Source organism: Python bivittatus, unplaced genomic scaffold (assembly GCF_059951505.1).
Source record: "Python bivittatus isolate LINGU-HERP-01145 unplaced genomic scaffold, Pbiv_v1 ctg000070_np1212, whole genome shotgun sequence".
NCBI classification, from domain to species: domain Eukaryota; kingdom Metazoa; phylum Chordata; class Lepidosauria; order Squamata; family Pythonidae; genus Python; species Python bivittatus.
In genome coordinates, this window is record NW_028277034.1 from 20,270,927 (window position 1) to 20,296,581 (window position 25,655).

At 36.3% G+C, this 25,655-nt stretch overlaps 1 protein-coding gene across 3 annotated transcripts; it reads left to right on the forward strand.

Annotated features, from left to right (window-relative positions):
• On the forward strand, nt 1–25,575 carry TMEM154 (transmembrane protein 154). Of its 3 annotated transcripts, none has more exons than XR_015794531.1 (6): nt 1–134; nt 8,066–8,383; nt 10,155–10,182; nt 13,023–13,251; nt 14,048–14,133; nt 17,308–17,335. XR_015794531.1 is itself a non-coding variant. In XM_025164776.2 (6 exons), the coding sequence occupies exons 2-6, from the start codon at nt 8,080–8,082 to the stop codon at nt 21,727–21,729; spliced, it is 492 nt and encodes a 163-aa protein (XP_025020544.1). In that variant the 5' UTR covers nt 1–134; nt 8,066–8,079; the 3' UTR covers nt 21,730–25,575. The 3 variants fall into 3 exon arrangements, 2 of the variants coding, with proteins under 2 accessions (XP_025020544.1, XP_087988877.1); XM_025164776.2 differs by lacking the exon at nt 13,023–13,251 and adding an exon at nt 21,714–25,575 and having other exon boundaries at nt 17,308–17,365; XM_088132751.1 differs by lacking the exon at nt 13,023–13,251 and adding an exon at nt 21,714–25,575 and having other exon boundaries at nt 17,311–17,365.
• The last annotated feature ends 80 nt before the right edge of the window (nt 25,576–25,655 follow it).

Genomic DNA, 25,655 nt, shown 5'->3' on the forward strand with positions numbered 1-25,655 from the left:
CAGAAGCAGTAAGCAGGAAATATACATACTCTCTAAAGCTAAGAATGAAAGCAGTATCGCATCTGGTCACAGAGAAGTAACTTGAAGAAGTACGGCTTTTTATTGTCCTTCTTTCTGTTGCTGAAGCTTCTACGGTAAGTAGGAACATGCCTTCTGCATTGTTAAGCATAACCATGCAGACAATGTTATGCTCCAGGCTATAGAACTGTTTTTGATGTGTCACACCCAGAAAATCTGGTCCCTGCAAAGACTATGCAAGCCTGCACCATTTCTTTCAGCGTTGTTTCCCAACTGCATGCTGGCTTGTCTTTCCATGGATCCAGTTTGAACTACAAATCTGAGGTGTGTTAATCTGTGAATGAATTTTTTGTTTCTGACCCATTCTTAACTGTGCTTTAAGATATTAATTCATTTGGATGTTTTTTTTTTAAAAAGCCTGTGCTCCTATTACTGTAATACACATTTAATAAATTGCTTTTTCTAAGTTGATTTCTAGGATAAGGTTGTAATATTAGTATTTCAGAGGTAAATGAAATAGGACTGTAATGATCTACTACCATGATAGTTGGAAGATATACTATTCTAAGGAACAACTGATTAAGTTCCTAAAATAATATATAAAATGGGGCCCTGCTGTTTAAGATAGTATAGTTTAAAAGATATGTATCTTTCAGAGAAGCACTCTGTAAAAGAACAACAAAAATGTGTTGGGTGTTTTTGTCCCAGATAAAAATAATTAGAAAAATAATTGGCCTAGTTTTATTTGCATATATGTAGGATTATATACCTAACCAAGGTTTTCTGATGTGCTTTCCAAAGCAACAGACTGTAACCACCATCATCTGTGGCCAAGACTGATGCAGTTTATAATCTAAATGTGGGGAACATAAGGGTAGGGAAGGCTGGAACAAACATTTTTATATTAAAAATATTATTTGCTTTTCCTTTTAGTTTTAAAACAATTGTCTGTAAAAGGACAGTCTGAATACAGTATACTGTACCTACATTAAGCAAATTTGATCCCTAAATTAGGTGAGACAGTTGGTTTCCTAACATTTATAGATTTACCTCACAACTGTTATGAAAGAAAAAAATGTCTAAAAGTTTTATGTTAGCCACAAAGGACAAAATACACCAGTCTGCTTCACTTCCTTCACTGCTGTAGACGTCATCATGCTTACCTGGTGAGTTACTTTCTGCACGTCCTATCTTGCCATTTAGAATAAAAGCAGTATCAGTGCATGTAGTCCAAACGCTAGGCAGTCAACCTTTTGTAGTTGGGACTGTGCAAGACAAAACTGCAGTTCCTGAAGACTACAGGAACAGAACTGTTGATGTGATGACATCGCAGGAATCGGTAGCCTAGGCCTTCTGATCCTTTTTCATAGGGCTAAATAGCTTAAATCAGGTTTAAAGGCTGAAATGGGCACACTGTCACAAAGTTCTTCCACATTCATTTTGCCCCTTAACTGGAAGGCTGCAGAGTAATGGAGAGAGGCAGGATGTTCATGTTCACCCATTGGCCACTCACAACTAATTAAGTTTAAGAATATCATATTCAGTTTATGAATATTTATCTGATATTCTCTTCTCCATAAGTCATTTTGACAGCAGATTCTTCTGAATCAAAATGAATGAGAACTGGTAAAAAAAAAAAGTTAAAAACAGTTCATTCTACATCAATAAAAGTTGATCCTGAACTCCTGAGCCTTTAATGGCATTGGATTAATGTCTGAAGTATTTTAATTACCCTCTTTTATCCATGAAAACTTTATTTTAACTATCTGGTTTTATTGTTTATTTTTCACTGTTTAATTGTCATTCACTGTAGCTTTTATCATACAAGAATCTTTCTATCCTCTGCACTTGCAAAGTAGTATACCTTTGCACAAAACTCTGAAAGTATAAATATTTGTGCATCTAATCACCACATTCTTACAAAATATATGATTATAAGCTTCTAAACTTTTAAAACTGTTAAAAGAAACTCATTTGAAAGAGAACTTCAAAAGAACAACAAAAGCATGCAGTTCTTGCTCAGGCAAGTTCCAAAAGGGATAAAGATTATTTGACATACAAATCAAGATAGTTCATGCAAACATGTACACAATGTACACACCTTTCTATGAAAACTGAAGAGGGTCTCATGTCAAAATAGCTGAGTGTGAGAAGCCGTGATAAGTAGAACCTACATTTTCAAAATATCTATTTTTAGTAGCATTGCATTGCTCTGTATCAAACTACTTAAATGTATTAGATCAATGCCATGGTTTGAATTACTCCATGATGAAACACTCTTCATATGCTGATTTGTTGGATCAAACTGAACAGCTATTAGAGGCATAAGGAACTTCATATCTGAAGGTTCCCCATCTGGATTACAAGCCCCCTGGAAGTCCTGTTCCCTTTCTTCAAGTTCTACCTCTTCTGAGATTCCACCCTTTCCCCAAAATTCTAACTCCTCACCTGTACATGCAGAGAAAAAGTTCATCAGTAGCTGATCAAGGATAAACAGGCTTAAACTAGCTTCTAGTGGGTTACCACAGGCTTAAAATACTTTCTCGTGGGTGGAACTGGATGCTTCCCCATATCTCCCTTTTGCAGCCTCTACATCTCCCCATTTGCTCCTGGGGTTTGAGAGGTCTTCAGAATAAGACATGGAGGGCTGCCAGCAAGGAGATCAAGAGAAATCCCCCTTAACATGCAAAGAAGAGCAGAATGATACCTATTATTTTAGCAGATAAACAAAGGGGAAGAGAAGTATCTATATTGGGTGTCTTAAATGGGTTATTTAACATGACCTTGTGCAAAAAAATAAAATAAAATAAAATAAAATAAAATAAAACAAATATAATTTACTTCATTTTTAAAAGTCTCATAAAAGCACTATAATATGGTGCTGCATATGTATTTATTGATCTGTTCCTATGACTTAGTATGTTAAGCAAAAATACAGTGGGTTTCTACTTGGTCTGGAGCAGCAGCAGGTTTCATGTATTCAATCCACATGGGTTCAGTCCAACATGAAAGAACTGGGGAGGAACTCCTGCCCTCTTCTAGTCACCCCAGATATAAACAAAGAGAGTCTCTATGTATGCAGCAGTATTATCTGCATCGGGGAGCTGTTGCCTAGATCCATGTGCCTTCATGAGGACTGGAAATGTCCACTATCAGGATTTTAGCTCACACAGAAGTAATTGCTTAGAGGGCTGGACTTTCCACAGCCAACACCCATGCTGTAAGCATGAGACTGTCTTTTCACTTACATTACTCCCTCACCTCTCATGTTGGCTTGAAGATGCAAAGACAAAGCCTGGAAATGGCTATTGTTAGAGTCCACATTTATACTGGGTTGACATGGTTCTGGAAATCACATGTTTCAGAAGATTAGGTTCTAAAGGAGCACAAGTTTAATGTTTATAAAATAAAGGAAAAGAATACGTTTCAGCTTAACTGGTTTAGTTCAAGATATAACCAAGTCTCAGGATTAAGATTGCAACCCTTATTACATAATGCTTATAGAAAGCCATGTTTAGTAAACAACAGGTATCAGCTTCAATTCATGGAAAGAGGAAAGGCAGGATTTCCATTAGGGGTTCTCCATAGAGACGTCTACTACAAGAAGATCATAGGTCTCATGTGTAACTGCACCCAATCCTAGCCACCACATAATCCAGGCTGCAGAGCAGCACTAATGCACATAAAGTCTTAAATATTTTGCTGGCTTACTACACTTTGAGAACCAGTTTCACTGTGTCTAGGTGCTTTTTTGTATTTTGATGAAGCAATTAGGATATTTCTAGAATATGGGTCAATAAAGAATTTAAAAAAAACACAGGTGGGCTTTACAGTTCCTTGGATATGCTTTGTAAATCCAATGGATAGTGCTACGTGGCAGAGCTCACTGATGGGCAAGAACTACAGAATGGTAACCACATATAGCTGGACATGATTAAAATACTTAAGGGAAATCAGTCCTTGATCGCACAGGATTTCTGATTAAAGTATAGTAATCATGGACAGCTGGACATGTTTCTAGTTTCCTTGCAGATTTTCCACATCAACATTAGGGCTCGTGGAGATGGAGCCAGTGCTATATTCTTGTCTCATCTCTGTTAATTGAAAATGTTAATCCCTGAAGAAGATTTTTGCTTGGCGTTATTTTCTTTAACAAAGAAATCAGCTGTTTTACTTGTCATAATTTTGTATACATTTTGAGATCCTTATGTTAATTTAAGGAAGGAGAAACAGAGGTTTCTTAAGAACCTTGCCAAAATTGGGAGAAATCATGAGGTTGTCATTAATTGCAACACTTTTATAGAGATAAAAATATGGGAGCACAAGAAGGCTTGTACAGAACAGTATTCCATTTTAGAAGTTTGTTTGTTTATTTTTATTTATTTATACATCACATTTATATAGCTGCCCATCTCACAAAGTGACAAAGTTAGTGGAATTATGCATATATTATTATACAACATTCCATACTAATTACAGTTTTTTTTCTTCTAAGAACAATATATGATGAATGGTCTTTTAGGGCAGCAGATGTTGATTCACTTAGAATGTTTATACCCAACTTAAAAGAAATATTTTATGTACCTAGACTACAAGATGATGCTGTAGTATAGCCCTTTCTGGCTTGTAACCACTACAGCTGGGAATTCACAGGCTGGGATATTTTGCTATGTAAATAATTCATTTCACATGGAAAGCTTTTATATTTGGGGAAAATGGGGGTTTCATTTTTCTTAAAAATTAATTGATATATTTAGCTCGCTTTATCACCACTGCCTCAAGGCCAAGACTACGTATAAGTACATTTTTAGCTCTAAAAGTACAAAGACTGCTAAATGGGGCCACACGTATTGGTGCATCGTACACACGTTTTTCCATATACACATAATATCATCAACATATGCTTCATTGCTTTCCATCCCTCATCCTCCCAGGACCCACTGCAGAGCTTGCTCCTGTTATCCATTTCCTGCTGCCATGAATGTCCAGTCCCCATCAGGCAAATGATCATTACTGTAATGGCAGTAGGAAACCAGCTGGGTACAGGGAAAAGTGTCATAGGTTTGATTGGGATGCCACCAGCCAGAAGAGAAAGAATTCCAGCACAAACAGGATTTTATTAAAAGTTTTACAAAACCAGAACTTTTCCTTTCAAAAGAAGTATTTTGCCTCTGTTGTGTCTTTAATTGTTATACTTACTGTATTACATTATTTTTCCTAATTCCTATCATTATTTTTTTAAATTATATGTCCTATTACTTATGTAGTAATGGGACATATTCTTTAGTCTTATTCTTTAGGATCTTTAGTCTACAATAATATGTTCTCTAGTCCTATACTCTTATAAATATAAATACTCTTATATACTCTTTTAGAGTGTAAGTTCCTATACTCTTATTCTGCTTTCTGTCTTCTTTGATGTTTTTTTCTTTTTCTTTTATAGAGCCTATGTTATATTTTGCTTCTACTTTCCACTTGCATGGGTTGATATCTTGGGTCTGCCACTTGCTGGATGCTAGAAAGAAAGCTGATACTGCTGGTAGGCTGCAGCTGCTATTCTGAGGCCTGACCCACTTTTTGAAGGCTAACACTTTTCCTTTGTGATGAATGGGACCCTGGGTCTTTACTAGTCAGTCTTTAGATTGCTTCAAGATATCAAGACTCCAGAGTGTTTAGAGAAGCTTGCCAGTAACTGGACCTTCATGAATATTTTCAACATTTTTCTTGGGTCAACATTTTTCTTGGGTGGCCTCCCCTCTCATCATTGCAATGCTGTGCCCACCATTCCTCACTCTGTAATCATTGTCCTGTCACAGTGTGGTGCTCTTTCTTCTTTTCTCCTCCTGGCATCATCATACATAGCACCACAGCTGAGATCTTTTTGAATGGCTGGTTTGATAAATCTGCAAGCCAGCACCCTCAAAGGAGACTGGGAGAAGGAGGGGTATGGGCATTCTAGTTGCGTATGTCCTTCCTTCCACACAGGGCTCAGTGTGGCTTATCAAGTAGTTCTTAATTTCAGACTGTCTACTCATAGCCTAGAGGCAACCTGATGCTGTGAATAGGCAACCTGATGCTGTGAAAATATTTCAGAGTTCAACCTCCATTTTCTCCAGCCAGGCTGACCAATGGTAAAAGACTGTGGGAATTCTCCAAAATATCTGGCCAACGTGCAGCTTTACACACATTTTCCCCAGAATGATGTAACTTTTAAAGATACTCTTTTGGTTCCAGACAGGTTTGCAAAACCATTAATTTATGAATTGGCTATCCAGGGTTTTCTTTGGAGAAATATATGATATTCATATCACTGGATTTTATTGATCGCTTCTGGGATGAACCTTTCAGTAAATTGGTTAATGTAATTGTAATGGTTTTATTTCACTCTTCTTAGTGAAGTTATTTGACATGGTAATTTCTGTGTCAAACAAAGATGGATAAAGTTATCAGAATAGCCATGTAGGCTGAAGATCTTTAACCATAATACTGGTATGTTGCAGCAACCAACTGTTGCATACTTTTATCTCTCCTCCACATCTCTCCCTAAGGATCTGGCAGCATAAATGGGGGAGTGACAGAGCTCAGACTGAAGTTATTTTGGGAGCAATTAATTTGCAAAGTGTCTGAAGTATGTGTTGCTGTTGAAGGCAGAAACAAATATTTACTTCTCACCCACCATAACATCAAGCTTTCAGAATGCATTCTGAATTCAATCCTTGGGAGAGGATGGATTTATTATCATGGTATATTACAGGTTAATAAATCTGAATATCTTTTTAAAAAGGCTTCTTGTGCATTAATTTCTCTTTTCTTTAGAGCTCCAGATCTAGAATTTTGTTAGCAGTAAGCCTTTTGCTATGAATTTGAAAGTCTTTTTTTTCTGAGTAATTAGAGTTATTTCAGAAACTGTATTTGGCAGGTACATATGGAAATACATGTATGTGTATATGCGTGTGTGTGTGTGTGTGTGTGTACACAGAGAGAGAGAAAGAAAAAAAGGAAAGTCTCATTTGTTCATTCATTGTTATAAAAATCAGTGGGAACAACATAGTACTAATATAAATAGCAACCAAATGAGCAAGGATTTGCTCAGTAATTCAGTTATTTAAAACAATCTGTTTGAAATCTGAAATTTTATGTGTCTAATGTTCTAGAAAGAAAACAGTGTTGGTGGTAGAAATAAATCAGGTACCTACAAAGGCTGACTTGGCATACCACCTAGACATTGTTTATTTTTGTTTCTAATATCCACTTCTACATGTTCTCACAGAAGGCTTGGGAAAGAAAAGAGGGGTATTGCTTTATTATTGTGGGATGTGAAGAATATAAGAAATAGTGGGAGTCTCTCTCATTGCTTAATACTCTTGATGTTTTTTGTTTGCTTGAAAATGCAGTGGAAACAGACCTATGCGGCAAGGATTTCTTGCAAGATTTATAAATACCTGAGCAGAATGCAAACACTTATATCATTTGGATGAAAAATATGGGAATCACAGATAGAAAAGATTTATCATTTGAATGAAAAAGCAAATAATGGAATTATAAATACTCAAATGCTAAATTAAACTTCAAAAACAAACTTGAAAAAAATGTCTGTTATGTGCATGTATTTAACTGAGAAACTTCCAGTAATTTTCCTGCTAGTCTTTCAATTCAAATCTTTGTTACTGCCTACTGGAGTTTTATACAATTTGAGTTTAATTTTATTTTCCTGAATGCTTTGTAGTTATTTTCAAAAAGTACATTCAATTGAAGATTATTACATGTTTACAAATCATTGCCCTTGACCAATCTTTGTGGAAATGAATATTGATCCAAAGAGGAAGTATGAATCATCATATAATCAGGGGAAGAGTGTTGCAAGAGAAACCTCAAGATCATAATTCAATTGTCAATAGCAGTTCTTGAAAATCTATATAATTGGGGGGAGATGGGTGGGGGACAAATTTAATAAATAAATAAATATTGTAAGGATGTTAGAGATCGAAAGATAAATATTCAAAAAGCTGGTGACTAATAAAGTTTGTTATGTTTTTCCTTTTTGTAGAGTCTATAACTACAATGGAAAATTATGAACATTCTGGTGATAGCATATCATCTTCTACTGTTACAACTAGACTAGGATCTACTAGTTCTGTTTTATTTTTGACCCCTGTTACTGAACAGGAACAGCAAAATGCCACAACACCAACTGAAACGGAGAATCCTGCAATGGGAAGTCCTGCTACCACAGAAAGTAATGTGGATACAGCAGGATTACATCCTGCTGTGATAATTGGAATTCCTGTAGTACTGCTCCTAGTCCTCTTAATTCTCCTGATCATCTTTATTGTAAGACGTCGCAATCAGAAACAAAGCCAAGAAGGTAAATATTAATATAACGTGGGTAAAAGAGAAATAAGGGTCATGTGGGATAAAATAGGCATTCATGCTGCAAAGGTAATGTTCAGATTAGAGGTATGTCTTATAAAGCTCTGTAAGCTTAGGCAGTGACTGTGTGAAAAGCCTTGCTCCAAGTATAAAATAGGTCTGATGTGTTTATCACTGAAGTTTGGGGCCTTTATGTCCAGTTGCAAATATGGTTGCACCTGGGTTCTTGATTATTAGAATAGAAAGTACATGCAAACACGGTAAGTTGTGTTCACACAACATTCTAAGGTGTGATTTATTTAAGTATGTCACAATGGTTTGGTTCATGCATCATGTATAAAGAAAAAACTAATGAACTATTTTATGGCACTGCAAAACATGTGAAGCCGCTTACATTTGGAACAAACATCCCTGCCATGGATACTAGCCTTATTTATTTCTATGACAGAACAGGCTTCCCAGTAATTCCACACTGTCCAAAATTTTAGTAACGGATCACAAATAAAAGTCTTTTTTGTTTCTTTCTCTACTTTCTTCTCTTACTGCTGATAAAGTACACTTTGTGGCTGTCACTCCCTAGATGTTATATATAGAATCTCTGAACAAGCTGTTAAGCAATGCTCCATCCTCACATTTCCTTGGGATACCCAGTGACCTGCCTTTCCAATATAATCTGGGCAGAGATCCAATTTTGGGGTCCCACTTGGCTCCTAACAAAATGAAACAAACAGAGGGCTTCTTTTCTACCCTTCTGCTGTTTCTTTCTGTGTGTGTCAAAGTCCTCAAATTTACTTGGTTATTAATTTCTCCTTGGGATTAAAATCCTTTTTATTTATTTATCTTTACTTTCTTACTAGTTTATACAGTACGTCTAATATTTTACTGCTTCACATACATGCATACCTATTGGATTATTCCCCATCACACAGGAGTATGCAAATGTGGCAGGATTGTAGTCCCCCAATTCCCAACCAATATGCTTTTGGTGAGGAGTTTTTGGAGTTGCAGTCCCAATTTCCCTGAGAAGCACAGCATAAGGCAACGCTTTTAGCAAACAAATATGAAGGTGGACTGAGTAAAGTAGAACCTCGTTTCTTGGCTACTATCTACTATGTGGAGTGCCTTAGTGTCCCCAAGAGCAGAATGAAGGGACATTGCAGGAAATTATCAAGTTGTCTTTGCTGAAACACAATAACTCATATTGGACTCAACTTGAAAAGGGTACTGAGGGAGGGCTGATCATAACTGCCCATTCCTTGCAATGCACTCTCATAATATCTACATGACCATCGCTTTGGCACTAAAGAGTCCAAGAAAGCAGGCTAAGGAACTATTCTATGCATGGACATTGATCTCTTTAAGCAGTCCTATTGTTTCTTGATGGAGTTTCAACAGAGGTGAACAAAGATGTCAAACTAATGGGAGATATGATAAGTTGTGCCAGCATGGGCCCCATCAATTCACTTTGAAAAGGAAAAGAGGTTTTAACTGCTATTTTTCTAAGGGCAAAGGGAAGCATATTCTGCCTTGGGCCTTATTCTGTCTGCATTCCTTTTTTGTCAAAGTTGAAGACAAGTCATGTGAAGGAATATTTCTTCTGCTGTATAATATGCTGTAGGTTCTTTAAAGTTTCTTCACCAATAACATTGCTAGACAGTTTGCATGAGCTGGCCTTTCCCAAACTGGTGCTCTTCCAATGTGTTGGATTTCAATTCCAGTGATTCCCATCCAGCTGGCTTAAGTACATGTCTTTTTTTTTTCCTCAGATGAGCTAGGAAGTGAAAATGGGAAAAGGTAAGAGATTTATAGGTTTGCTTCTTGTTGTTTGTCATTTATATTTTGGTATGAATTTGGAGGGCCATTCTCTTTTTTTTAAAATATAATTTTATTGAAAGTTTTAAAAACAAGAGTACAAATTAATACATAGTAAAATAGAATAAGAAAGAAAAAAGAAGAAAAGAAGAAAAGAAAAGCTAAAGTGCAAAAAGAAAAAAAGAAAAGAAAAAAGATAGAACAAAAATAGCAAATAAAGAAAAAAGATATAAAGAAATGGTTTCCGATCTTTACGGCAGTTATAAGTACACTTGTAAATTTACCTCTTTCTCTAAAGTTACATCAAGACACTCTTCCTTCTATAATCTATCTTCGTTAATCATAAAAACCATAGATCATAAGTTCATTTTTTTCTGTTTTACACAAAAAGTCCATAAGGGGTTTCCAGTCAACAATCAATGTAGATACTGTCTTCTCTAATTAATCAGGTCCATTTGGCCATCTCAGCAAGTTCTTTACCATCTTTACCAACCATTCCTCCATTGTAGGTACTGCCAGATGTTTCCATCTTTGTGGGTACAATAACCTTGCTATGGTTATTGTATATAAAAACAAAGTTCCATGACTTTTTTCCAACTGCTTATCTGAAAATAGAGGAAAAGTTCTGTTTTCAGTTGTATGTTAATCTTTAAAATCCTCTGAACCAGTGTATGCATTTGAACCCAAAATCTTATAGCTTTTTTGCAAGTACATCAAGCATGATAAAATGACTCTTCTTTTTGTTCACATTTCCAGCATAGTTTGAAGTATCTTTATACATTCTAGATAATTTTTCTGGTGTCATATACCAACAGTACATCATTTAATAAAAGTTCTCTTTAACATTATAATACAGTGTAAACTTCAATCCTTTCAACCACATATTTTCCCACTGTTTCATCTGTATATTATAACCACATTTTTTAGCCCACTTTATCATACATTCTTTCACTTGTTCTTCTTCTGTTTCCAATTTCAATAAAAGTTTATACAATTTAGCAATCACATGTTCATCATTTGTACACAATTCTGTTTCAAAGTCAGTCTTAAAGTATGCAATACCATAAATTCTTTTGTCTACTTCGAATCTTTCTGTTAACTGTAAATAGGAAAACCTTTAACAACTATGTCCCTCTGCCATCAGTTGTTCTCTTGATTTTATTTTGTATTCTCCTTGACAGAATTCTAGTATCGCACGGTATGTTATTGATTTGTGCTTGCCTATTATTTCTCGTCTATAAAATGCTTCTTGTGCTGAGAACCACAAAGGCATTTTCGAGCACAACCTGGATTTGTACCTGTTCCATATTCTCAATATGGCATGTCTAACATAGTGATTTTTAAAATCTACATTAACCTTGACTTTATCAACTATAAATATCCATGCCACTCAAATCTCAGGTCATGTTTTTCTAACTCTAAAACTCTTCTATTTCTCAGCAACACCCACTTTTTCATTCAAACCAAACAACAAGCTGCAAAATACAATTTCAAATTAAGTAAACCCAATCCTCCTCTTTCCTTTGCATCTTTTAAAACATTGTATTTAACTCGTAGTATTTTTCCTTGCCATACAAACTTAGTTATATCCTTTTGTCACTGTTTAAATGGTGCATTAGTTGTCAAAAATGGTATTGTCTGAAACAAAACGTAATTCTAGGCAAAACATTCATTTTTAACACAAAAAGTCTCCCCAACAATGACAACTGTAATTTCTCTCATCTTAACATATTTTTTAAAATTTCATTCCATGTCTTAACATAATTATTTTGAAATAACTTACAATTCATATTTGTTATGGTGATGCTCAGATATTTTACTTTTTTCTCAATCTTAAAACCTGTGTTCTTCATCAATTCTGTTTGATCCTCTATTTTCATGTTTTTGTTAACATCTTTGTCTTCTGATTATTAATCTTAAAACCTGCTAGTGTACCAAATTCTTTTAATTTTTCCATTAATGTTTTTATTCTCTTTAGTGGATTCTCCAACACAAAGTCATCAGCAAATGCCCTTAACTTATAAGTTTCTTTTTTAATCTTTACTCCCACAATCCTCTCATCTTGTCTTATATATTTATTCAATATTTCAAGAACTAAAATAAACAGGAGACAACAAGCATCCTTGTTTTGGCCCTTTTTGTATCTCATAAGGTTTTGTTAGATCTCCATTGACAATTATTTATGCTTTGGTGAAGTGTAAATCAATCTTACCCATTTAATAAAATTCTCTCCAAAATTCATATCTTCCAAAACTTTAAACAGGAAGGCCCAGTTCAAACCGTCAAAGGCCTTCTCTGTGTCTAAGAAAATCAATGTGGCTTGTTTTTCATTATGTTGCTCTAAATTTTCCAAAAATAACCAGCACATTTCTTATATTATCCTTTAACTGTCTTTTAGGTAAAAACCCACATTGATCCTCATAAATAAATTCTTGCAATATTATTTTCAACCTCAGCCAAAATCATTGTAAACAACTTATAGTCGTTATACAATAATGATATCAGCTGATAGTTTCTTGTTAAAGTCAAATCTTGTCCTTCCTTAGGTATTAATGCTATATTAGCCTTTTTTCAGCTCTCTGGCATCTTTCCCCTCTGTAGAATAGAATTCATCATATTTTATAAAGGTTGCAAAAGTTTATCCTCAAAGCATTTATAGTAAGAAGCCGGTAACCCATCTGGTCCAGGCACCTTTCCTGTTTTAGTCTTTTTTATAGCTTCATAAACTTCCTTGATGTTATGGGTTCATTCATAATCTGTTTCTGTTTCTCTGTAATCTTCAGTAAATTTTGTTTCTTTAAATATTCATCTATTTTCTCCAGGGAAATTTCTTGTCCTTGGAGGACCATTATCATGGCCAAGAACCAGATGGAATCTAGTGGAGCAAGAATAGAATTATTTCATCACAAATGGAAAAAAGGAATATGTCAATAAAAGAATTCCACATGTGATAACAATGGAATTATCACCCTGATCTTTCTGCTGGGTTGCTGCTTGATCTAGACTTGAGTTAGACTTCTATCAGTCAAATAGAAAAAGAAGGAAGAAGAGGTGATGTGGATAGAATTTTCTTTTTTCCCCAAGTGTCAAACCTTTTTTGGCCTTCTTGAGTATGTAGGAATAATTGGTTTTGTGAAGGATTCAATTAAGAAAAAATGGGCTGGAGTTTGTTTGTAGCCTGCTATATTGAGAGATTTGAAAAGACTTTTTCAAAGCAGTTTAACAGCCCTAATCTCCTTTTTAGGGTAAGGGGACCATCTAGGTCCGGATATTCCAAAGGGAGCAGCTGTCTTGGTGTCTTGCAAAGAAACATCCAAGTATCTTATGACATCTGAAAGGCCAGCAAATAAGCTTTCATTGATCTAAATTAACTTCATCAGTAACACAGAGATTGGATTGGGGAGCACCTTGTTACTGATCTTAATTGCTGACAAAGTAGCCCAAAGCCTAAGTGATGGCTAAATTTTTCCTTGCAAGAACCTGTAGTGTGCATCCTCACCCTCAATATTTAGGAGCTACCTCAGCAGAAACATTCACATCTGCCTTTCATGATCTGTACTAATGTTGCTCTGGATATCAGTGAAACTTGCTGTACATGGTTACATCTAGAGACAGAGTTGCCTGCTCTGTTGTGAAGTTCTTTAGCCATCCAGTAATGTTTGTTAATTCAACAGCAAGTGTGTAATGAATAATATTTTTTTCTAAACTAAAGCCACTAGTTGGTAGCCATTTAGCCATCCCTGAGCATGTGCCTGATATAAACAATTTTATAGAAAAAAATCTGTCTTAAGAAGAACAATTCTAAATTGCCAGCTCTAAATTATTTTTGTTTTGTTTTCTTATTCAGTCCTATTTTTGAAGAAGATACACCCTCTGTAATGGAAATTGAGATGGAAGAACTGGATAAATGGATGAATAGCTTAAAAAGAAATGGTGTGTATTTATCCCTATCTGCCCCACAAACTTTTTTCTTTTCTGGTATCTCTGTCTCTGACATAGCTAAGGAGTTTTAAACAATTTTAGATAATAATAATAATACATCATAAAATGAGACCAAAATGACATGCTCTGTATTTTAGGGATTCTTATTTTTAAAGAGGAGGTAATCCGAAAAGATGTCCCTTTTATAAGGAAGCTTTTATTCTGAACATATAAATGCTTGTGATATTTTTAAATGTACCAGGTATTTCTTGAGATTGGCAGGATTTTAATGTTAAAGGGAGGGTGTTGGCATTAATTTATAGTATACTTCACAATTGACTCACAACTTCTAGTGCTTTTTCTTCAATTCTCTCTTTGGGATAATTATACAAAGCAGGCAATGACCACATTGGGTCATTTGTGTAGTCCTTTTAGGTTGACTACTTAACTGCCATTACCTGGAATGAAATAATTTTTTCCTTCAAAAGCAGATGGCTAGCTGTGATTACTGTCTGGAAGAGAAGACAGCATATCCAATTATTTTTAAAGCTGTGTTTCCTGGCTCCTTTATTTTAATCATCATGTATATTTGTCTCTCTTGCTAGGTTAAATCAAGCTGCTTGGCAGGGGGAATGTGAGATCAAGCTGTTTGTCCAAAAAGGACTGTAATAATGTTTGGCTTTTAGGGAAAAGATGGCATTAAAAATCAGAAAAGGAGTGAAACATATGTGGGCACCAAGAGGCTGAGTACTGTTTGTGGGTGGTTTGATGAGGCATCCCAGGAGAATGACTGAGGAGTCAGGTTTTAGTTTTGTTTTTATGGTTTTTACTGTGTTTGTGGCTTTATGGTTGTGAGCCACCCAGAGTTGTGCTCTAAGATGGGCAGCCATAATTTTTTTTTAATTGTAAAAATTGTAAAAACAACAACAACAGTGGTTTAAAGCCCCTTTCCTAGACTGGCATCTTCCTGATGGGCTGAATTATAACTCCCATTATTCCAGCTGCGCTGGCTGGAAATCTATGAGTTTTAGTCCAATTGTTCAACTGCTGAAACCTTGCACACCAAGAATCTAGTTTAGAGTAAATGTAAAAAGGCCAGCCATTTAAGGAGGAAACTGCATGTGTCAGTACAATTCTTATATAAATTGTGCATCAACATTTACAATAGAAAGTATAATCCATATAAACCTATGCCTTGTTACTTGAAACTGTTGAGAGCCCTTTTGCACAAAAGTTATCTTCTACTCAATGGCCAGAGGTTGGTTGCCTCCCTCCACCCCCTTCTAGTAGGATTGAGAACATACAGTATCTCTACTTGTAGATCATTGAATGTGTTATTATTCCTTTTGCACAGTAGGAATCCATACAAGTCTGTTTGCATAAGAGAAAGCAATGGATGCAGGATATTAGAGGATTATTAAAGTATGTATTATTGTTGTCAGTGTGACCCATTTGTAGCAGATATCCATGCAGACAGTAGGCAGCAGATACAACAAAAGTTCTATGTACACAACTTGCTGCAACTAAGGGTGAAAATTTTTAGGCTTTATGAATCTCTTTCTCTAGTCCAACATTGATCAATTGCATGCCCTGACTAAAAAATGTATATCCTTAAAGGGGCCAGCCGACAAATTCACAGATGAACACTTCTCCTTTTCCTATGGTCATCTGTCCAGGCATGTTAATCCAGCAAATACTGAAATGACTTTCAGATAAAAGGCTTGAGGGAAGGAGTATTTACAGATCTCAGTTAAGCTCTATGAGCAACTAAGCCTAAGTATATTCAGTTTTCAGAATCCAGTCTAATTCCTCAGCTGTTGGTACAGCATCCATAAACTTGGCCATCTCATCCTCTACCCCTGAGCTCAAGGCCAGAATAGCAACAATTGCTTTAATAAAGTGACATAACTTGCGTATGTTTCATGCAGCTTTATATACCATAGGTCAATTTGAAGACTGAATAACTAAGAATTTCTATAATTTTTAGGGTTGTTGTTGTTTTTTTTGCAGTATTTTCATTTTCCTCACCTGAGAAATACACAGTCGTTTTGGAACTAAGGATGTGCTTAATTTCAATGCCATGCGAGGGCAAAACTAGACTGAATTTAAATTCAATTAATTATATACAGTTTAATATTCCCCATGTGTTTAATCATTTTCCCCTTTTGCAATATTTCAATTTATAATTTGATGATAACTTGCAAAGGAATTCTGAGACCATATACAAGATTTGTAGAGTTGCATGCTACAAGGCCAAAGGTAGTATACCCACTCAATTCTCTGATACTGTATATATTCTTAATGATATTTGTCCCTCCAAAGCTTTCATGTCTCTTGAAACAAATAAATTTCCAGTGCTCAACAGCAAAATCCCATGAAACACTATTGCATTGTGTACAATAAAAATAAAAAAAAATAAAAAGCAGACTTCATGTGAGCAAACTGGTAGTTGTTCCTTACTAGGTAAATAATTTTGGAAAACCACAAAATATCTGTACAAAGGCAGAGGAAATAAAAGGAGGAAGTGTCATTTTAAACTGCACCAAAATAACAAAAGGAACAGAATTTATAAAGGCTGAGAGCGTTCACTCAGGTTAAAGCTCCCTTCTGTACCTTTACTCAATATACAGTGCAATGTCACTTATCTCTGGCTTGCAACACTACCTCCTGCCAAACAATGTGAGCTACAGCAAGCCTGATCTCCTACTAGGTAGCAAAAAATGGAGTCCTAGGCATTATATGTGATGCTACTTGCCAGTGATCTTCAATGGGCTTGGGGCATCAGTTTGCAACATCGTACTTGGTAGGTACTACTAAGCCACAGCATGAAATCAACAAGAGCCCACAAACTCCCCAGCAAGAGTAATCCAACAGAATAACAGATGTGACAATTCACAATAGTATAACGGACAGTTTATTATTATCCATTTTATTTTTAGCTGGTTGGAAAAAAGCAAAATATTGGAGTGGAAAGCTGTTTATATACAGGGAATGCATTCAGATAAATGAAACAAAGGGTACTATGGCTTCTGAGACATTCAGAGCATTTTTAAAAAAATATATAAACATAATATTTTGAAAAATTATGTCCATGTTCTGCAGAAGCCCATCATACAGTCATTGCTATTTCAATTGAACTGTTGTCCCCCAGATTCCCAAGGCTAATAGTTCATTATTTCTTCACAGAAGAATGTGATTTTTTGCCTCCTGTAAAAGAAGAGAAAGATTGTAACACCAACCCAAGGTATGTGTAATTCTCAATTTCTGAAAGTGACACTGTCAGTAGATCCACAATTGCAAAATGGCTGCATCCTCATCTTTCCCCTTCTTCCTTGAAATCTCTCTGGCTTCTAGTATACAAAATTATTATTTTTCTTGAAGCACAGGATATATTTTGAGAGGTCCCATCCTTGGCCCCTCCTTTGTGGGGTGCCGCAGGGTTCGGTTCTCTCTCCACTCCTTTTCAACATCTACATGAAACCGCTGGGTGAGATCATCTGTCATCATGGGATAAGGTATCATCAGTATGCTGATGATACACAGCTATACATCTCCATCCCTGGTGAAGTAAGTGATGCCATGGCCGCCCTTTTGCGGTGCCTGGAGGCTGTGAGGGTCTGGATGGGGAACAACAGGCTTCGGATGAACCCTGGTAAGACGGAGTGGCTGTGGGTTAACGGCTCTTCTGTATCCGGGACTTTGTCATCTTTGGTGCTGGATGGGGTGGCACTGCCCCAGACAGACCAGTGCATAATCTGGGGGTCCTCCTGGACTCACGGCTCCTGCTTGAAGAGCAGGTGGCAGCCGTGGCAAGGAGGGTCTTTGCACAACTTCGGGTTGTGCATCAGTTACACTCTTTCCTGGATCGGGATGCCCTTCGAACAGTCACTCATGCCCTTGTTATCTCCCAGATAGACTACTGCAATGCGCTTTACATGGGGCTACCCTTGAAGTGTATCCGGAAGCTACAGGTGGTCCAGAATGCAGCTGCGTGGGCTATTTTTGGAGCCCCAAGGAGGGCCCATGTAACGCCACTGCTCCGCGAGCTGCATTGGGTACCAGTTTGCTTCCGGGTCCAATTCAAGCTGTTGGTTATTACCTTTAAAGCCCTACATGGCATGGGACCAAGTTATCTACGGGACCGCCTCTCCCCTATGACTTCAACCCATCTCACCCGATCACACAGAGGGCATGCTTCAGACCCCCTCAGTGAAAGAACTTTGATTAGCGGGGTCCAGAAGGTGGGCCTTCTCTGCGGTAGCCCCCACTCTTTGGAACATTCTGCCCCTGGAGATGCGATTGGCCCCCTCATTCCTGGCCTTCCATCGGGCCTTGAAGACCTGATTCTGCCACTTGGCCTGGGGTGGGGAGGGAATATCTCAAGCATAGGGATGGCTAGCCCCATAGAGGCCTTCTGCCTTCAGCCTCAGATTTTTCATCTTGGACTCTTCTTCCCCTTTTTCAGTAATCCTTCCCCTTTTTTAGTAATGCTTTTAATTGATGTTTTATGTATGTATATATATTTATGTTTTTAATGTTGTGAGTCGCCCAGAGTTCCCCCATTGGGGGGAGATGGGCAGGTGAGAAATTCAATAAACAAACAAACAAATAAACAAATAATTACTTTGGTTCTTCCAGAGAATGATGGGAATTCGAATTCTTGGTGAGATTGAGCAGAAGCTTCCTTTGTAAATGGTCTGCCATAAATGCAACATCTTTTCAGGGCAAAGACCTTCTCCTTCTGCCTGTTCCTTAGTTCCATAATCACTGAATGTGAAATTGCACCACTTTTCCATGGACAGAGCCAGTTCCATGGTACCAGAAAAAATGGCATTTCTCCTTTCCCCTGTAATTCCCTCCTGTGCTCTCAAAACCTGCTCCTGAGAATTGGGGTGGGCGGTGGGGCTTCTACAGCAGTTTTGTGGCAGGGGAGACCTAATATGAAAGAGAAGAGCAGAGGTTCTCTGCATAGCTATTGTAATTAACACATTAAAAGGACTTGCACCCAATTATCATGCTATAGAAATAACTTCATTTTTTTCCTAAGGCAACTTATAATTGTAACTACTATGGATATTGTACAATAGGAAAAAGACAATAATTTTAAAACATGCTCTTAAAAAAACGTTTTTCTTGCTGACACTGTCCAGTAATGGGCTTTTACAAATTCAATCCTTAACCTCTCAAAAGCCACCGCTGTTTTCAAGGTTATTAAAAAATACCACTATATTTGATGGGAAGGCAATAATCAAATATATTTTCCCATCTTAGCTACATTTTCAAGTAGAGGGTCCAGTAGAAAATGTTGGATGACGCTCCTTGACTATCTTTTGTGTGATAAAAAAAGCCAAGTAGATGGATGAGAGGAAAAGAGAAAGGAAAAATGGTTGTTACCACTAGATGGCTCTACCTTATTATAAATGTTGGTGGTAGTATAGGCTCATACCATTATTCTAATTCATGGAAATTGCTTGTTTTGCTAAAGCAAAAGATGTAGAAAATAAGCTTCCCTGAGAGAACTGCAGCATGAGAGGCGAGGACAAAAATCTTGAATAAAATTTCTTGGGACGCAAGTCTCTTACCATTTGCTCTGGTGTAGCTTTCTACAACCTAGTGCATGTCAGATATACCGGAAGTATACTCCCCAATTTTCAGCCACCATGGTCAGTGTTCTGAGCACTGTAGTCCAAACACAGCTGGTGCTGCTACTTGCTAGACAGTAGGAGAAGAAAGGCATGTACAACGTGATAACCTGGAAGATGTTGCCCCAATTAACTATTATACCACATTAACGTACACTGTGATTAGCTGTGAGTAAAAAAAAGTCTTCTGAGTTTACTACAAATCAGTGCTTTAAACACAATTTCTAAAAGTAACCAAAAGACTTACATAAGAATTCAGTCCAAAGCAACCAGGTAATGCTCGTATTTTGTAGGTGGGACATGAAGGCTGAGATACAAGTAATCAGTTTAAGTGCAGTTATGACAGATTTAAAAATATAGGTAATTTTGAAATAATGGTAAACATAATCTCCATCTTTATGGCTAAGAAATATAAAAGTTCATTGCTCATAGTTTTAAAGTCAGTTTGCTTCATTTTGCTCCTTTAAGAGAGAAGCAAGTATTTTCGTATAACAACTGAAAGTTAAATCCTTTTGCCACGTTACTGAACCTCATCCATTGCTCGATCAGTAAATTCTTTTCTATATTTTGCCTGACATCTTCTAACTCCTGGCCATGAGATCATGGGACAGATTTTAGAAATGTAATTACAAATATGCACATAGCTATAGAAATTGTATCTGGGGGTTGGTGGGTGGGGGTGATATAGAAGGATGCATGTGATAAAAACAAGAAATGCAGGTAGTCCTCAACTTATAACCATTTGTTTAATGACCATTCGAAGTTACGACAGTGCTGAAAAAAGTGTCAGGCCCAGCCCAAGAACAACGCTGAAACAGTCCAGTTGAGTTAAGTTCCTTCATTTGCTTATACCATACAGACAGAATCTTGCCAGATTAAATCTATACTACTGCAACTAGTGGATATACCCTGGGAGATTTTAGGGAGTGGCTATCCTGAACCTCTTTTGCTTCCCACGCTCCCCCTGCGGACTCTGTTGTCTTTTGTCACCTTTCCCCTCCTGGAATGTACCCTCTTCTTCCTGATAGCCTTGTTCTCTGTTGCTAACCCTCCTCTTCATAGATATATTCCATCACAAAAGTGACTTTCAACTGGCCCTCACACTTACAAACGTCGCAGTTTCCCCATGGTCATGTGATCAAAATTCAGGCTCTTGGCAACTGGCATATATTTACAACAGTTGCAGTGTCCTGGGGGGCACATTATTGCCATTTGTAATCTTCCCAGGGGATTTCCAACAAATAAAATCAATGGGGGAAGATGGATTCGCTTAACAACCATGTGATTCACTTAACGACCAGTGATTTAATAACATCCATATCAAGTCGTAAAATTGTGCCTGACTCACTTAATGACCACATTGCTTAGCAATGGAAGTTCTGGTCCCAATTGTGGTCATAAGTTGAGGACTACCTGTAAAGTAAAGATTCAGAAAGAAATCTGGCATGTGGAAATCTTTTTTCAGTACAGAACTCTACAGAAGACATGGTAATTCTATAACTAATGAAGTATTGAAGGAAATATGATTATATTGCAATAATAGATTCTTGTTAGAGGGCTGTGGGTTTCAGGCTGGCCTATAATTAATGTGTTTTATCTTATATTATTTTTTATTGGAAAAAACTGAAAACAATTTATGAGAAAACAGATAAAGGCAAGGGGATCTCTTTGCTCAATGTATGTAAGCATTTTATATATTTAAGAGTGTGGAAGCATACAAGATTGTAAATCCACTCTTGCTTAATAAAAATCATTTTAATAGTTGCAGGAAATCAGTAACTCCCTTATTCTATATGATAGTAGGTTCCATGTAATTCAGATGTTTATATATTCATATTAGTGTATGCCAAGACTTATCTAGAAAGAAGAAATGAATAGTGAGCACATTTAAGAAAAATTTTGCTCAAAAGTAATTTTTGAGAATATTAATCTTTAAAAATATTTATACAGTGATTGCGAATCTTGAGATAAAGAAGAAATTACATGAAATAAAGGAAGAAAAGCAGAAGTAATATTATTGCTGAGTTCCTAGATGCTCTGGACATGAAATGTCTTCATCTCAACTAGTCACGGATACCAATTTTTTTTCTTTAATTGTTCCTGCTGGTTTTGTTCTACATATTGATAAAATTCCGCAAGATGGAAATCCTGAAATCAACTTTTACCACTGTGAAAGTCAGGAGGCATGTGTAGAGAACAATATTCTCCCGGGTATTTCCTCAGAACAATTTGTTCTCGCTACCCTTTTTATTGACACAAAAGACGTATTTTGTAAGATTGTCCATTACAGTAATGCCTGTAAATACAAAGGTACCGCACCCTTCATACTGAATTTCCTTGCTCTGGAAAGCAAATTTCACCGTTCCGAAATATGATCCATGGCATTGATTTTGCTGATGGTGATGCCTCATGAAGTTGAGGGAAGCAGAAATGCAGCTTGTACAGAGAATGTTGCACCAACATTTCAAATGCTTAGATACAACCAGTGGATTTGGAATAAGCAGATAACTATGAAGATTTGTAAAAAAAAATTATGTCTTTGTGGATAATGTCATTACAGAGTTTAGTCATTAGACGGCACTGGCTTTAATTTTATCTGGGAAGAATCTAGAGTTTTCTGTTCTGTTCTTATTTAAAAGAGACAATAAAGTTTCTGTCTAGTTTTTTTACTGTATGTTTTCTAAGCCTTTTATCTTAATAATCATAGGGTTTCACAGGGTATAAAGTTTTACTACAAACTTCAGCCATAGATCTGCTCAACATGTAAAAACCAGCAGTGGCAAACATTCCAATTTCTCTAAGAATAGGATATTTCTTTTGAATAGTCCTTGCTCAAAAAATATTTAGAGAACTGGGCCATAATTGGAACATGCTATGATGGAGGCAACACTATCCAGGGTAAATCACTAGCTGGTATAATGTTCTTCTTTCAACCTGGGTAGAAACACACACACACACCAAAAACAAAAACAAAATAATTCATCCTCTGCCTTCTAGAATACTAGAAAGTGGTAGGATGACTTTTACTACATTGTAGTACACTGCTCAACACCAATTTGTTGAGCTAAGAATCATATAATTCCTAACCACTAACCATGCTGCAATGTGGCTGATGAGAATTGGAATCAAATACAGGTAAAGATTTTCCATGCCTACAATACTTCCCTTGGATTGTGATTTGTGAAAGTTAACAAACTGTGGGTCCTGTTGTAGCAGGTAAGCTCCAGATAGCTTCCCTGCCCTAAGTAGGAAAACAAAACAAAACACTCACACACCAAGAATAACCATTTATCAGATTGAGAGTTCCCTTACTATTGTCCTACTCATTTCTTTTAAAGCAAAAAAGGACCAACTGAGCTATTCATCTTTAGCTTATTTCTAAATTTTCTATTTATGCTAAATTAACTTTCTCTTACTCCTTAGCTGTGTGACTACATACTTTAACAATTTCCTAGAAGTGCATTCTCTAGACTACTCATCTTCCATCCCTAGATATGAACCTGTATTCATCTAACATCAACTGTTATGTTATTATATATATAATATTTTCCATGCTGAAATATATAATCTATCCATTCTCTAGCCCAAGTGTAATAATAGCAGTAGCAATAATAGTAAATGGCAAATACAATCTATAAATATAAGAATGCCCATGTTCCCTATAGTTTATAGGTGCTTATCATACAGATGTAAATTCTTACCTGAATTTATATATTTAACTCACTTTCATATTTATAATATAACTCAGTTAAGGAAAACTACAAAATATGGTGGATCGAAGTTAGAAAACATTGCTTATGTGGTATAAACTTAACTTTATTCCTTGGATCCACTTTCATGTTACTGCTGACCATCTGACTGAATATATAAAAGACTGGAGGTGCCCTCTCTAGTTCACTTTGTTCCATGCCTGAATATGAACTTGTGTCCATCTAATATCAATTGGCTATGTTGGATGGGAATTCTGGGAGCTGTAGTCCTAAATACCCAAAGGATGACAAATTGGGGGAAGCTGATTTTCAAGAAGAGTGCATCCTTATATTCAAGATAAATAGCATGCCTGTCAGGTGAATCAACAATTTATTCTGCTACTCAGAGTAGACAGTATAGGATTAAATAGATTAAAGCCTTGAACAGACATAAAGTAGATTAATTTGTATAGTTTGTATAATTAACTTTGTCTTTCCCACAAATCCCTGAATAAAAAAAGTCAGACTTGACATAAGTTATATTTTGCTCTTACTTAGTTGCTGTGTTGAGGCTCTGAATTTGAATTGGCTATTGCTGCCAGGGAACAGCTTCTTACTTATTTATCATAACACTTTTTTTTTTTCTCACAATCACATTTCTCAAAATTACTATTAATCCTGCAGGGAAACAATTCAGCAATCCCTAAAGAGTTTCCTGACATCTCAAAGGATGCTGGCACTAGGGCTGCAAAACTTTTGCAAGTCAAGGGCTGTATTTGGCCTTTGGGTTATATGCCAATAGGCATATTTGAAAAAATAATGTGTTCAAGTCAAAGAAATAGATCAAGGCTGGCCCAAAAGTTAAGTTAAAGGAAATTAAAATTTAATTATGAGTAAAATGATTACTCCTGATGCATTTAATCATTTTCTTTTCTATCACATTACAAATAGGCAACAACTTTTGGAAGGGCTCTCCAGTTTACACCAGGGCTTTTAGCAGTCTCATGCAGTCTTGGACCAACAACTTTAAATAAGGGAAGGCATAATGAGACATGAAAGTCCTGTCTACTGGTTAATAAGGCCCAGTGGATGGGGTAATGGACTTGAACCACTAAGATCTAGATTAATACTTTCACCCATAACATGATGTTCACTGTATGGCCTTGGATAATCAAAATAATTTAACTAAACCTATGTCATAGGTTTGTGATAAGAGTAACATGGATTCATGTTATTTTGGTTGCCTTGAACTTTTGGAAGGAAAATACACAGTAAATAAGTATTAACAAAATGGGGAAATAAAATGTCTATGTATGCATGTGTGTATACAATAAGTTTTATGTCACTTTCACACAAGACTCTATGTGGCTTACAATTATAAAAAGGTAGCAACAATAATCACTTCAAAATACGCATTAAACTCTGACAACTGCTGTTAACCAAAGACCCTGTGGAAAAGCACATTTTTAACAGGCTTCCTAAAGATTAGCAGGATGGGAACCATTCTGACCTTGGGAAACCAACTGTTGTAGAAGGAAGGGACTGCTCCTGGCAGGACCATCCTCCAGGCCCTGGCCCCATGATCCCTCAGGCTGGGTGGGTAGATTCCACCTACCACAAATGATTCCAAAAATAGTGATGACCCAAGCTACAAAAGACTTCCTAATTAACAACTGTAGCATAGGCAATACTCTTAAATAAGTTGGCACACGACAGCAGGTGGATAACCACATTCTGTACCAACTACAGATTCCAGGTCATCTTCAAGAACAGCCTCATGTAGAGTAAATTGTAGTAGTCTAATTAAGAGATGACAAGGACATCAGTCACTGTTTACAGAGGCTGTGAACTATATCTTTCACAGAAATCTTAAGAAGAAAAGGTATAACTGAATTGTTGAATCTGTCAACAATTAAACTATACTACTGATTTTACTCCAAAACTTACATACTGTACATATACATACATACACACACAAACATACACAAATGCCTCAACAATAACTGCTGCAAGATAAATGAAGCATGCTTGACAACCATTTGGTAATGTTTGTAGAAACCATATTAACTGTAGCATATTCAATTCATGATTGGTTTTTATTTACATCTCACATCTGAGATTGATTTTTTTTAGCAGAGATGTTTTTAATACTGTAATTCTATATAAATGTAATATCATTAAGAATAAAATATTTCTTTATACT